Source organism: Phocoena sinus, chromosome 11, assembly GCF_008692025.1.
Source record: "Phocoena sinus isolate mPhoSin1 chromosome 11, mPhoSin1.pri, whole genome shotgun sequence".
In the NCBI taxonomy this organism is placed as follows: domain Eukaryota; kingdom Metazoa; phylum Chordata; class Mammalia; order Artiodactyla; family Phocoenidae; genus Phocoena; species Phocoena sinus.
Window position 1 is genome coordinate 69,073,216 of NC_045773.1, and position 16,197 is coordinate 69,089,412.

A 16,197-nucleotide genomic window follows, 5' to 3' on the forward strand; every position below is an offset into this window, starting at 1 on the left:
GGATGACCTGGTTTCTTCAAGCCCTGGTTCCATCAGTTACTAGTGTGGAAATCTTAAGCAAATTTACGTAAAGTAATTTTGGTTTTTCATGCCTTTGAAATGCCATAATCAGACTTGCTTTGCTGCAAAGAGTTGTACTAATTACCGATTGAAATGTTGAGGTGGTCCATGAACTGTAAAAGGTCATAAAAATGTCTCACTGTTGATGTTCACTCTGTTCAGATATCTCCCATGCCCTTATTTCCAACCACAATTTCTCTGTACCCCAGAGTAGAATGTCCAAGAGCTGGACTGATAACTGTCACTAAAATGCCCTGCCAGCATCTTGAACTTAATGTTACCCCAAACAACCTCATCACTTTCCCTCATTCTGTGTCCCACGGATGGATATCCAATCCGTCCTATTGCATGTACCTCTGTCAGCTTTGCTCCATCTCCAAATATCTTTTACCTCTCACCTGGGCTACATTCTTTCCTTACTAGTCTTCCCATATTTATTCTTGGCTCCTCCAACTGTTCTCCACCTTGCAGACAGAGTAGTACTTCAAAAACACATATTTGATTACATCAATCCCACCTAAATCCCTGAATTAAACTAGCATGCTCCCTAAGACTAATATCTCCGGTTTCTACAACTGTATCTGATACAACTGTTTATCAAACTATTTTTAAAGTATGGCAATCTGACACTCTGAACTGAATTTATGCTTTCAAATGTAGCCTAACCACAGCAGAGGAAACTGGAATCTGAGCAATCCAAATCTAGCGTTGCCAATAAATAGCACACAAAGTGATAAACCATATTTGCTCCAGCCTTTTACCCACGCTATGGAATTTCTTTGGGAAACACACACACTTGTTTATTTGATGACTGCATTTGATTAGTTTTTATCCCAACATTACTATCTGTTGAGATAATTCTGAATTTTGACTGTTTTGCAATTCTGCGCTGTCAACGAATGAAACTATCCTGTATCTCCTCACCCAAACAATTTTGTAAGACATGGAGTAGGGCAGAACAATAGTATTCCATGAAGACACCCGTACTTTCTTCTCCACTAGGTAATAATTATGGGTATTTTCTAATTGGCTTCAATCCAAGTACTTTCATATACTTTCAATTTCTCTTTATATCTCCCAAGGATATTTTGAGAGACTTTATTAAATAACTTGAATTCACTTGACCTATGAATTTTTATAACCCTATCAGAAAAGTGAATGAAATTAGTTTAAAGTGAATCATTTAACAATCGTTTTTCAGATTCTTTTTTAGGATTTGGTATCAAAAATATTAACCTGTCATTTTCCAAATGTTTTCTTCTTTTGCAGAGTTGAGAATAAATGACTTTCTTTTATAGAGTAAAAGTCTAAAACCCAGGCTCACTGGGTCCCTTACAGATTCATCATATTGGTAATCTGTGGTCAAGGAAAGTTAGTTTTCCTCTTTCTCATCTCCAGCCCAGCAAAAGCTGACTTCTCACTGAAGGCCTATCTGAAAGGTTACCTCCTCTACAAAGGCTCTCCACTTCCCACCTCCTCCCACCTAGACTCTGAGCTCCTTGGGGGCAGGGACGGTGTCTCACACATCATTGTAACCCTAGCATAACATTACACAATAGTGTTCAAAAATGTTTGTTAAATCGTTGACTCTTGCTCATTTCTAGTTTTCTGGAATCTCTATGGCATGCTTCATAATTTCTAAAAATTGCCAAATAATTCAGAGACTATAACTGCAAACTCTTTAAATCCATGCAATATAAGTTGAGTCTAAAACTTAGAATTATTTGTACAGCAAGATTGACTCCAATCTCTACACTTATCTTGGGCTTCAATTACCCTTTGTGCCTGACTCCAGGGCTCTTATTATCCACTACACTGTACATCTTCAACTGCCTTTTCTCTTGCCTGGAATGTCCTCTTGATGGTCAAGTATTGGCCAGTATGTCTTATGGGAAAAGTGTGCCCTTCTCCTCCTCCCAAAATAAGCCTACTCAAAATTCATTTATCTTCATGAATTCCCTTGGACTATTCCCAATTGGCATTAACTACTGTGTTCAGAAAGGCCATTTAAACATTTGTGCATAGAGTAGAAGATAATTAATATCCAAACTCCGGAAAAATCCATTGTTCCAAATGGATTTTTAAATGTCTATCATTTAAAAAATTGTGACATTGTAATGGACAGTTTACAGCAGAGGGTAGTGAGGGATGACGGTGGAATCCACCAGGCTACAACTGAGTGTTTGGTGGTCAGCCCATTTCTTGCAGTGTAAAGAGTGGTGCAGATTATAAAAGGTGCTTCAAAAATGACCTTGTCAGTCAATGGTGGCTTCAAACTGTCTATCTAAAAGGGGCTTGGAGTAGCAATGTACTTGTGGAGTGGTACTTGAAGCTGCTTTTGCAGCTTTACATAACATAGCATTAAATCGAGGAAACACCACATGTCCGTATTGAAGGCTAAAGCTCCTTCTCCACCAGCCCTTCAAGCCACTTAGTGGCACTGGCTGGGCTACCACCCTAAGAAGCTCTTTCACTGAACAAGAATCATTTTCTGCAGAGCAGGAGATACTCCTAGGCTGAAAGAGAAATTTGAAAAGAAATGGTATAGCAACAAGAATTGGGTAACAGTGATAAGCATTTACAAAAGCCTGTTTATTCATCTTTCCTGTTGGAATCTGCAGATGTACAACTACTAATCCTGATGCTCTATGATTTTGTTACGCATATTCCTATTGGTAGATCAACAAAAATTTTCACTTTTTTCATTATTTCTTCATGATTTGTGGGTGTGTGGCCATTTTCAAGATTGAAAATTTTCATTTAAGGGCAAAAATTGATATGTGAATTATGATTTTTGTGTTTATATAATATACTATTATGTTTTTTTGTAACAATTTTTCTACTTTTAGTTAATCTCATGTTTTCAATCACTTCAAGAATTATTACAGGGCTTCCCTGGTGGCGCAGTGGTTGAGAGTCCGCCTGCCGATGCAGGGAACACGGGTTCGTGCCCCGGTCCGGGAAGATCCCACATGCCGCGAAGCGGCTAGGCCCGTGAGCCATGGCTGGTAAGCCTGCATGTCCAGAGCCTGTGCTCCACAACGGGAGAGGCCAAAACAGTGAGAGGCCCGCGTACCGCAAAAAAAAACAAAACAAAAAAACAAAAAATGATTACAAATAGTTAATAAATATAGTCTTCAATGAGTCAAGTAATTTCTTTATATTACATATTAAGATTTCCTAGGATCCTTTGAATACTTTTTTTTCCTTGTCATATCTTATAGCTTATATTCCACTCTTATGTACCAAAATCTTTCTTTCTTCAATCAGGTCTCTATTTTGCAGTGAAATAGCTCAACAAGAATTTCCCCTAATTTAGAATAGGTCAGGTGAAGAAAATTCTCTCTTAGGTTGAACACGAGTATATAATACACATGCTTGAGACTTTTTAAAGCAAACCATCTAAGAACAGCAGCAGACACAGAATCCAGAATTCAGCTTTCACTCCAATTCTCCTTGTTTGATAACACTTTCTAACCAGATATCCTAATTGATCTGTTCCTTTGATCATTAGCTCTAACTGAATTGAAGACTGAAAATACTAGCCTCCATGTGTTTCCCAGACTGATACCTGAGCCTTTTAGGTTAAAATCCACCCTTAACTGAGGATTATCTAAACCCTCCCCCAACTGGTTAAATGATTTCTTATCTAATTCCTCCCATGGCAAATGGGTTGGTTAGGAGGCCCACCACACACTTGTTGTACTCTAACTCAGCCTGGAAAAGTGAGGCCTGACCAAACTTAATGGTTTAGCATGTGACCCTATAAACACCTGTCTTGATCTTTTCTGAAGTTGTTTCAGAACATACTGCTTTAGCAGCAAAATATCCCCAATTTGATAGCCCTCTATTGGAATTAATGACCCTAAACTGCTCATTTTCCTTTCTGATTTTTCTTTTTATAAGATACCTGGCTTTTAGAAAAGTAATCAAACTCATTTTCCCTAGTTGCAAGATTTCTAGGTCCAGGGTATTATCAAAGCAACTGTGTAAAAGAGAAAAACAGACCAGGCACACCAATTTTTTTTTTTTAATTTAAAAGTAAGCTTTGGAGCAATCTGAAACATATGATAAGAATGTTTTAGCAATTGTGATTCACCTTTCTGATAAGAATAGCCTATTTTGTTTTATTATATATTCCTTCTAACAAGTCTGGAATCAATTTGATGGATTTTTGATTTTCATGTCTTCAAAGATCTGTTAGCTGACTTCAAAATTTTAGGAAAATTGAATGCCAGAATTAGTAATGGCTCTTCTTCTGTTGGATGTCAATATTTAGAAGATTGCTTCCCTATGGGTCATTTCTCCAAAATGTGGCAAATCAAATACATTTATATAAAAATATAAGCATGATAAAGTCAGCGCACATGGCAAATTGAGGAAGAATTTTACCTACATGTTTAATTAGAGCTATGTTCAATTATCATCCTTGTTTAATATCCTTGAACTGGGTATCATCATATCAACACCAGGACAAAGGTTTGTTCTCTAACAATGGAAAATATATCATCCCAAATGCTCCCCCACCTTTTATTTACTTGACTGCAAGAGGAATCATAGCTAAATTTGGTCCTCAATGGCATTCTTGTTGTCTAGCATATACATTTTTCATCTTTTAAATTAAGGTTAACATTTTTTCTCTCTTCTCTTCCTCTTAAAATTCAGTCGGGCTTAACAATTTCCAAGTCTGACCATACACATAACTGGAAAAAATGATATTATGGGGCTAAAAAGTCTAACAATCTTCTCAAGAATTTATAGCAGTTCATTTAAACTGTCTTTAGGGAAAACCTTTTTCTATACATACTGTATACCTCGAGATTATAAGTAAACTGAAAATACCTGTTACTATCCTGTGTATAGACAACTAGAAACAGGTAGTGATAACACACAAAGCAGAACTCAGATATACATTTGAGTAATTTTACTCTTATGAAACAAGTTTATCCTGTCAAATTGATTGTGGTAGCTCTCAATGCAATGTTCGAGTTCAGACATCGAGGTCTGTATCGGACACAGATTTGAGGACCATGTCACTCACAGTACAGATGCTGAAGGAAGAACTCTAGAAGCATAGATGTCTGGTGATTACATACATTATTTCACGCCATTTTATAGTCCAATGATATTTTTTCCACATTTTGAAGATTCCACAGTTCTCTCTATGGCTATGAAGATCTCTTGCTGTTAGAATTGGCAAGAATCCAAATGGCAAGCCCAAAACGTGATCAAATTACTTGTTGAAGGTTTTGGGCAGTTGATAAACCCCTGTCTCCTCCCTCCTAGTCTGAAACCAATACAAGGACTAGTGCAAAAGTCAGCCTGCCAAAAAAATGAAAGTATCTATCAACAAGAAATGCTAGAAGAATAGCTTCTTCTTAACATTGACTTCTTATAGCCCAAACTGACTTCCTGCCATTTCCCTCATGTGTATTCCTGATTGAAGATAAGCCAAAAGCAATCTATCTGAATTATTAACCCTATTTCTTACAGAAATGGTTTTACTCAGGGGCTAATCTATGCCTCTTTGCCCTCTGATCAATTCCTTCCCTTTCCTCTACTTTGCTCTACATCACAGAGATGCAGAGTCCTAAAGGCAGCATTTCCCCAAGACCCCTTTTAGCTGGCATCCAGTTGGAAAGTCAGGGAAGGGGAGAGATACTCTGGCTTTTCCCTTCCTCATGCCTTCCACTCTCCTGCCAATGCCTCCTACCCGCTGAGACCTGCCTATAGATTGTCATAGCTTCCTGTTGTTGGTCATCTCTACGAGTTGTATTACCATCCCCTGTTTGGCTTCTCAGATTCTTCCGTCATCCATGAAACAAAACTATCTGCACTGATTTCTCCTGTTTTAAATACAGAGTAGCTTGTTTTCCTTGTTAGATCCTGACTGATACACTCAATTAAATACACAGCAATTTAGCATAAAGCTCTCAGATGTTATACAAGACTGACAGAAGTATAAAGTCTTTGTATTTCTTTCAAAGTTACAGGCAAGACACTGCCCATTTTGCCACACAAGACCCTTTAAACAAGTATGGATACAATCTGCCTGCAATTCAATACCCGTAAATTTGCTCTCTGAACAATGAAAACTATATAACCAAAAATGTCAAAACGATGCCCTTGTTTTTACTTGTCTGCCTGAAGAATCATAGCTAAATTTTGTCCTTAATGGCAATAATTAACTCATTCCAGTTGTCTATCATATCCATCTATCTTCTTTTAAATCAAGTTTACCTTCAAATTTTTTTTTCCTCTTTGACATTTTTTTTGGTCCAGGTTTATATGTGTTTTAATATTGTAAGCTGCTTCAAACCCGTTTGGAAAATAGATGATATATATAATACTAACATAAACATTGTTTTCTTACTAAAAAAGCCATGCTATATTTGAATTTTATGAAGAATAATGAGTTAGTATTTTGTAAAAATGATGCACATTTATCAAGATAGATCAAGTTATATTATGGTAGCAAATGAACAAATAGCACCATAATCTCAGAGGCTTAAAAATCACAAAGGTTTCTTTGTTGCTCACATTATTTCTCCAGTGTTGTTAAATGGTGGCTCTGCTCCACATACTTGACACCAGCAAAGCTGATGGGGGTGCTGCCATCTTCTAAGACCACCTCCACAACATAAAGCTTCAGGGTTTGCCACAAAAGGGAAGGAGATTAAGGAGAACTTTATACTCGTTCTCAAAGGCTTTGAAACAAAAGTAACATGCTACTTTCACTCAGATTGCACTGGCTACAGCAAGTGAACTCCCTTAACTTCAAGGAAGCATGTGCTAGAAGGAATAAACAGAAGTTTTGGTAAGCGCTGGTAATCCCTACCACACTTTTTATTTTAAAAATCCAAACAACACAAAAAGGAGCAAAGATGAAAGTGAAAATCTCCCCAAAATAACAATGTTAATGTTTGATAAAAATTGTGTTTAGATACCTTTAATATAGAAGAACATATACAAGTACTTTACCAAAACAAAAGCATACTACACATACTATTCTTAATTGAAAATGACTAAATTAAATTTTATTTGAATTTAATAGAAAAATAAATAAAACTGAAGGGATTGGTGAGCTTCAGATAAATGTTTTTTCATGGTAAGAGATGTATATCTTTTCTCTAAAAGTATCTCTTTAGAATTAAGGAAAACTCATGGAATTAAAGGACTTGGGTCATCATGATTTTTTTTTTTTTTTTGCGGTACGCGGGCCTCTCACTGCTGTGGCCTCTCCCATCGCGGAGCACAGGCTCCGGACGCGCAGGCCCAGCGGCCATGGCTCACGGGCCCAGCCGCTCCGCGGCACGTGGGATCCTCCCGGACCGGGACACGAACCCGCGCCCCCTGCATCGGCAGGCGGACTCCCAACCACTGCGCCACCAGGGAAGCCCTCATCATGATTTTAACTACATGGTTGACATTTAGACAGTATCTACTCCTTTCTTGCTTTGAAATATAAGGAAATTAGCTCACTTATAACACCACTCCTCCTCTACTTTCTAACTCCAAATTTGTGTTATATCTATTATTATTTATATTTTCAAGGTTTATAATATTTACTTACACAGTTGTTTAGTTTTATGTCTACATTTAAATAAATTCAATGTTTCTCACCAGTCCTTTTGTAATGCTTCTGGGTTCTCACATTCGTTAATTTGATTTATCTCTTAGTTGGTTAGCCTTGATTGTCAAGCAATTTTTAAAAACGATCCCTTGGTTCATTTTCTTCCAGGATTCACACATGCTTAAAAATACTTGTCTGATGTTTTTGTTTTTAAAGGAAAACTTGAAAATTTGGCTGGGTATAAAATTATTGGGACACAATATCCTTGCTTCAGAACTTGTTCCACTGTCTTCTGGCACTGAATATTGCTAAGGAAAAGTCCAAGAGCAAACTTTTTAAAATCTTCACTCAGAGTTGGCTTGCATTTTTCAGACTGGATGTCCATAAGCTTCTTTATTTAGCTTTGGAAATTAGTAACTTCAATAGATTTTATCTTGGAGTTGAGCTTTCTCCATTTTTTCTTAGACACAGCATGACCTTTTCATCTGCAGATTCAAGTAATGCCAGATTTCAGGAAACTTCTCTCTCTCTCTCTCTCTCTCACTCTCTATCCATGTTTTTTCTGTTCCCCTCACTCTTCTTCAGGATTTCTAATTACTCAAAATTGGTTTCTCCTTTGGCTCTCTTTCTAGGTATCATTTTCTCTCATTATTTTAAATATCCTTAGTTATTTTTCAGCCACATTTCCTCCTCTTCTTCTTCCTTGTCTTCCTTCTCCTCCTCCTTTTCTCCTTCTTTCTCTTTCGTTTCTTAATGGCACTTTCATCACTATAATGGCTTTCTTCTTCTCTTTCATTTCTGAGTTCTTCAAGCTTGCTTTTATCTTCTTGTCTTGTAATCTTTTCTTTGAAACTTTCTATATTTTTTAGCTATTTTTAAAAACAAATATTGCTTTTAGGTAACATATTTAAGATTCTGAAGTATACTGTCTTGCTTCCTAATGTAAGGAGTCTTCAAATGTATGTTGCTTTTCCCTCCACACTCCATATACATGGAAAGATCTTTAGTATTTTCCTTTTGATAATTTTATCTTTGAGCATGTGCATCTCTTTTCTAGAGAGTAGTCTGGGAGATGGGTAAGGGAATATTCAAATTCAGTTTGTGTCCTGAGTACCTTTACTCTGCACATATTTCATTCTTAGCCTTAAGAGCACATACTTTCCTCAAATTTTTGCACTAAAAGGTCTGGGATGGCAAAACCCCTTAAGTCACAAACTCCCTGAATCCCACTCACCAAAGGCCATCTTTCTTGGCCATAAGCCTAGACCACTGACCATAAAAATGGCCTGTCTTTAAGGTTTCTTCTTTAGACTCACCTTCTATAGTGTAGAATGAATATCTAAATAATATTGCCCTATCGTACTTGTCTGTTTTCTTAGATCTCACCACCCTAACCAGAAGACCATTGGATTTGCATTTAAGAATTGTGACACTTTCTTTAAGGAGAAACTGTATCCTGCCTGAGGTTGGAGGATATATGTGTTGGCTCTCAGCAACCTCCCTCACCGTAATTCAAATTTCATAGTATTTGGCAGATTTCCTCACGGTTTGAGGTTATGGTTATTTCCTTATTTCACTGAAGATGGCTTTTTCCCTTCTATTTTTCATTTTTTGTTGTTGTTGGTGGTGAATTTCAGTAACAGGGAGTAGAGTAAAAATTACTTTCTTCTGCTATTTAATCAGAAATCAGAATTTTAAAGGTCAGAAGAAACTCAGGAGCTAAATTTTTACAGCCAAGAAGATTGTGTTTCTCTAATTATGTATATGGAGTGAGTACATTTTAATATTCTATTAATGGCTGCACCGTACCACTTCATTTATTTTAATAAACGTTTTAGACTTGAAACTTACGGTTCATGCAATACCACTAATCAGGTTAGATGAGAGCAGAATGCAAACTATATTATAAGACAGAATCACTAGTTAAGAAAGACTCTGTATTTCTCATATATAAAATATAAAAAAGAGGGAGAAAAATGCTTGGGATATATTAAGTGCTCAAAATTTAAGTTCCCTTCTTTCTATACCTACTAACATATATACAGTAGATAAGAAAATTTAGAATTGTCAACACATCTTTTGCTAAGGCTTCTAGCTGCCTATTGGGACCTAATGATAAAAGATGTTATTCTCATTATAATAAGAGCAGTGTGAAATGGATTTTCCCTGTTAAATATTTTGCCCTTCTCAGGCTCACAAATCTTGGTGTATACTTGCTAATTATATACAACTAATATATCTTTCCAACAAAAATCTGTGAGGATGTGTTATTTAGTGTCTCTCTAATGGTGTGATGGAATATGATTCTGGAACACTAATTGCAGCCCAAATCCTCTTGTTTCCCACACACACTACACAAGGAGATTGAGGCTTAGAGAGCTGTTAACAAACACAATCACACAGTCAAGCTGCTCCTTCCTTCCCGTGCTGTCCTCGTGTTATTAGACAACGTGTCCAGCGACAGCTGTTTCAGTAACTGTACAAACCTACTCACTCCACTCACAGCCTGTCTCCCAATTGTCTTTGACTTCTACAAGGTCACACAACTCACTCCAAAAGTTTGACAAGAGTGCAAAGTCTGAGAGCTTACAAAACGCATCAGCACAACTCAGATACATTTAGTATGTTTTTTATTTCAAGCAAAGAATTAGGCAGAAAGACCTCTAATAGTTCCTGGGAAAATAATTTACAAATCCTGTAAATGTTGTTGGGAGGATGGTTATTTAGAAAGTGATGTCTTCCAAAAGGTCTGAAGTACCACAAATTAAATTTTAAAATGCCAAAGTCATCTGTGATGCACTCTGTACTCACCAAGAGGCACAGTGTACCATAAAATCACCCCCAATTCTGGGTTTGAGATTGCAGGTCTTTTCTCCTGAAATCACCAGGTCTTCTGCTTCACATTAATTCGACAAAAAAATATTTTTAGTTAATGACTGACCAACTATGTAGTTGCCAGATGCTGAGAGAATAGAGTTGAACAGGACTACAGTCTTGTCTTTCAATAGTTGCTAGCAGAGAACTGTACGGTCTTTCCAGATGTTATACTATATATAGCATATTAGCGCTCCTGAATTCATCAAGGTCAAGAGCAACACCAGATACCAATCATACAAGAAATTACATCCAAGGTTATTTGGACACTGTATTAGTTTTCTAGTATAACAAACTAGGTGGCTTAAACAATAGAAATTTATTATCTTACAGTTCTGAAGGCTAGAAGCCTCACATGGAGGTGTTGGCAGGGCTGGTTATTCCTTCTGAGGGTTATAAGGGAAGGATCTGTTCCAGGCCTCTCTCCTTGGCTTGTAGATGACTGTTTTCATGTTCATTGGCACTCTCTCTATATATGAGTCCGTCTCCAAATTTTCCCGTTTTATAAGGTTACCAGTCATATTGGATTAGGGCCCAACCTAATGACCACATTTTAACTTGATCACCTCGGTAAAGACCCCATCTCTCAATAAGATCACTCTGAGGTACTAGAGGTTAGGGCTTCAACACAGGAATTTGACAGGGTGAGACAATTTAACCTACAACAGACACTACTGTGAAGCTTTGGTAGAAAGGACCCTGAACACTATTCTCTTCTCCAAATTGGCTTGTAAAAGAAGGCCATATTAGTCTAATTATTCACTTTGAGCAACATTATGACTCCCTAAAATGAATAGTTAAATGGCACTTTTATCAGTGGAGATTGCTCCTAGAGGGAGCATCTGATTTTGTTAGTTCAGTACAGCTTCTGTCAAGATCCAGGTGAAATCCCCATGCTCCAGAAACCTCCGATAAAATCCACTCCAACCTGATGATGACCATCCCCTTCCATGTCCCAGGCCAAAATGGGAACAATGGGGTAGATGCAACTGGTCATCAGATTTCAATTCAAAACAAAACACTTTCTAATAAGTAGAATTATTCATCAGTGAGCTATTGCACTTCTAAGCATGGCATCCAAAGGAGAAACCGTAAAATAAAAAGATTGACTATGTTAAAAAAAAAAGAAATGAAGACTAAAAGAAAATTTATAAAATGGTGGAAAATGTTTGCTAAATATATGACAAAGGCAAAAGTTATCTTTATTCATTCACTCAACAATTATTTACTGAGCTCCTACTATACATCAGTCTTTGTTTCTAGGTGCGGCAGATGTGAACAAGACCAAGTGCCAGCCCTCATGGAGTCAACAAATCAACCAGACCTACCCTGACACTCCAAGAGAAGAACAAGTAGAGCACATAAACAAAGACAGAAATGCAAATGGCAAATAAAGATATAAAATAATCTGGTAATCAAAAATGCAAGTTAAAACAAATTTTTTTTTGCCTACCAAATTGGAAGAACTTTCAAATCCTGTGATGTTGGTGAGGGTACAGAATATGGACCTGATCACATACTTCTCTGGGAGTGGGTTTCAACCAGCTTCTTAATGGTAAAACCCAAACTGCCCCCAAATTTAGAATGAGCACATTTAAAATGCTAAAATGCATATTCCTGGGCTCCACTGCAGATTCTGAATCTATCCATCAGATATGGGATCCAGGAAACTGTGTCTTTTGACTACCATGGGGTATCCTAATACAAGTTATCCTTGGGCCATACGTGGGGACAGAGTGCTCTAGACCGTGGGCAGGGCTGAACAAACAGTTCCAGCAATGGGACTGTGCAGGACCTAACAATCAAGTGCAGAATATCTTGTTCAATTAGATGTAACTAATTGAGAGCAACATTTCAATGATAAGACAAAAAGGTACCAAGTTATACTTGCTACTGGTGGGCTTTGACACTGGGTCACACACAGTTCAGCTTTCACAATATCTATTCTCTTTGGTACAGCAAATCAACTTTTGAAAAAATTTACCCTAAGGACATAACCACGTTTTATTCAAAACATTGGTAGGATTACAGGAATTATTTAAGAGTGAGTTCTAAAAATAAGAAGAGGATAAAGCTATTTTTAATAACTTTTCCTTAAAATGCTGGCTATAAGTAGAGAACTTAAAAGGGAAGAGCTCTCCACTTTAGGTCCCCATATTTAGACTTTGTTTTGCAAATGTTTTCTGGTTACCATGCCAACTTCTGGATTTCTCTATGTAAATGGGAAATTGGGAACCTCGCCTTTTAAAAAAAATGATTAGTGTGTTCTTTTTATCCTGGTAAGCTCATTCTGTGCTGACAAATTATACTCTGACAGCTTGGTTGTAATCTAAAACATGCCTCTCTGGAGACTGAATATTAAAGTATTTCCAGGGATTGACAGTTACTCTTCATTTATATTTTTATGTATTTGCTTTCAATGAATTCAAGAGATAAACTGAAGTGCTACATACTTGCTATATTTTTAAAATAATTCAGAAATGTATCCTCACTTGAAAAATCTGACATATGTCAATTTGATTATTGAACTTGTGAACTGTGGTGTAAGGAAAGAACATAAGCTTCTGAAACGGTCGGACTTGGAGCTGAACCCTGGCTCTGCCACCTACTAGTTGTGTGACCTTGGGCAAGTAGTCTAACTCTTTGAGCCTTAGCTTCCATCTATAAAATAAGAATCAGAAATAATATATACATATATAAAGCATCTACAACAATGCCAACTCTATTGAGCAGGTTCTTGATATAACATGGTAGCTATTCCCAAAGACAAAAATAAAAGCCAAGCACAGAAACATCCAAAACCTATTAGATTTGGTTTAAAAGAAATCAGGCTTCACACAGGAAAAAAGTGAATACATTTTTAAGGTAATGCATAACCAACATTGTTAGAATTGGACTTCTTCATGTTTCAGCTATTTATACTATTGTTAAACACTCAACAGTAAATAATAGGAAAAGACTTTTGGAACTTTGTGAGGTGATAGGACATGATAGATAAGCTTGTACAAAGAAGCTTAAGGTCCTCAAGACTTTACAATAGTCTGAAAAGATGCAGTTGGCTAAAGTTAAGGCGTAACTTTAAAATAGCAAATGGCCAAGGTTTTTAGCTAATAGAGGTCATAGTGAACCAGGGCCAGGAGCCCTCCCTGACACATTAAAGATGAGGGGATGTAATTGTGAGGATGAGGCCTGGAGTCCTCTAGGGATGTGTCACCTCAGGAAGAAGGTCAGCAGTGAGGCAGGGACAAGCTTCCCCGTGTTTTCCAGCAGCATTAATGGATCTACCTTTTTCATATTCCTCTGGTGGGCAGGACCCATCTCTAGTTTGTCCCGCTCCGTTTGATGTTTATTAAACTGTGTATGGAGGAGGATTTTTAGTGGGGCATGTTAAATTTTTCATTATTACACTCCCTAATTCTTAATCTGCCTTTATTCCATTCTCTTCAATTATTGTGAGAAGAGCATCACGGATGATCGCATGGACAAAATGTTGAAGCAATACACAAATGCAAAACATTGTAAACAAAAGAAGATATTCTGAAATTAAAAACTATGTACCGCTCTCTTTAAATAAAAATAATAAGTTAAGGGTCCTCAAATCCATATTATATGTGGCACCTAAGCTCAACTTATTTAAGTTAGTCCATTGAAGAGTACTGATGCAGACCTAGTAAAACAACAACAACAAAACTAAGGTGCCAACACAATAACAGATGTCAACACCATGCTTTCACTACCTGACTTTTCTTTCCATTTGTCTATCTTGTATTTAAGGTGGTGCATTCCAGAGGGTGAAAATGGGGCAGAAAAGAAGTCACTTGAGGGAGACTTTCTCAGACTACTTCTCCTCCCAGCTTACTGTCCTCACCTATTGTTTGTCATCAGAGACAAGGTAGAACACAGAACCCGGGGAGTGTGGTTTAAAAAGGAAAACTGCCCGTGATCACAGTAAGCTGTTCACTTGGGGAACTGTTCCCACATCACCACCACCACTACCGAGACCACTTAATTCCTTTCACTGCAGTGTCGCTGGATGAGACTTTTGTGACCCTCCATCTCCAATCAGTAACTGGTTGAGGTTAGGGCCCAAGACTGAGTTGGCTCCAGAATCCTGGCTCCAGAATATGGTTCCCAGGTAAAATATAGGTGCTCAGTTAGGTTTGAATGTCAGATTAACAACAAATAGTTTTTAGTATAAGTATATCCCCAATATCACACTGAGACATACTTATACTACATACCATGGCAGTGTTCCTGGATCTGCCAACAATAGCTGCAAATGCATAGAGCACTTTCTATGTTCCATGCATTATTCTAAATTCTTCACAAATATTAATTCACTAAATACATGAAAATACATGGATAGGTAAACATATGCCAATACATGGATGACTGGAGGTTAGGAAGAATGAACTATGTATTTTAAGTTTCAAAACTTAAGCAAAATTTCTTATAATTAAGACTTTTGATGAGTTGTCACTGACTAGCTGCAAATCAATTTGTAGAAAATTTAAAAATATAAAACTAAAAAAGACTAGATTTTTGTCCCTGCTCATTAACTAGCTGGAAGACCTTGGGAAAATCTCCTCAATTCTCTGGATCTAGGTTTCCTTCTCTTAACATGAAATTGGGATGAAATTATTTTTAAAGTCATTGCTGCCCCTAAAATTCTATTATATCTTATAATGTGCAAAAAACAGCTTGCAGAGAAATGCTTATTACCTCTGCAATCATTCTGTTGGTGTCTCCTAAGAAAAGCAGATTCAGAGCCTCTTCCTCTGTGGTTGCCAGATGAAGAGACAAGTTTTTCAGGTGGATATTCTGATCAGGGTCCTCCAATATTGTCACTTTCCTAGGGAAATGGGAAGCAACAACACAAGGCACTTTGAGAATGAAAAGAACTTCAAGTCTTTCTTACAGGTTTCTTTTTTAAAAGCTGTATGTACGATGTCTTGAATTTATAAAATCCAATAGTACACAAGACACCAGACAGTACTGGATTAGCATCAAACACTGACATTCCCTTGACAGTACTACCAAATAGCTTTGGGGCTGAAAAGTATATTACAAGCTCCTGATTTAAAGCCATCTGTCTTGGTAATTATCAGAATCCCAAAGCATCTTAAAATGCATATTCTTATTGAATTAAAAATGCAAATAGTTAACCTTCTACCTGTATCAGGAAACTTGGCTATACAGTATTTTTCTATGTCATAATTCAGTTTCTTACATAGGTAATGCACAATTTTTTCTCCTTCTGATTTTTCCCCCTTCTGATTTTTCCCTTTTGTTCAATTTCATGTCATTTTCAATTTACATGACATTTCAAACTGGTTAGCTCATCAATTTAAACATGATGAAAACTGAGGCATCTGTTACCCCACTAGGAGTTGTTCCCTTATCTAGTTTTCTTATCAAGGTGAATTTAAAATAATCAAGAAGTCTTGTAATAAAATTTTAGTTTGTAATTATTATTTTTATGTCCATCAGATGTGTTTCTTGACTTTTTTCATTTACAACATCACTTTTCCTTCCACTGAATCCTTACAGTAAGAGCTTTAGGTCTGGAATTACATTCATCTATTACAACTGCCTCAGTGGGCATCCTGGTGCCAACACCACTTCCTCCCAGGTGAATTCTAACCCTGTTTCAAGAGTTGGCTTGTCAGTACTCTCCTTAGAGTCCTCTT

At 37.0% G+C, this 16,197-nt stretch overlaps 1 protein-coding gene across 1 annotated transcript in view; it reads right to left on the bottom strand.

Moving 5' to 3' along the window:
- The window catches only part of KIF6 (kinesin family member 6), a 382,614-nt gene that overhangs the window by 249,857 nt on the left and 116,560 nt on the right, over window positions 1-16,197 (bottom strand). Inside the window, exon 6 of the mRNA XM_032648910.1 lies at window positions 15,230-15,359. Within this exon, the coding sequence (XP_032504801.1) occupies window positions 15,230-15,359 (130 nt within the window). The remainder of the gene's footprint in view (window positions 1-15,229; window positions 15,360-16,197) is intronic.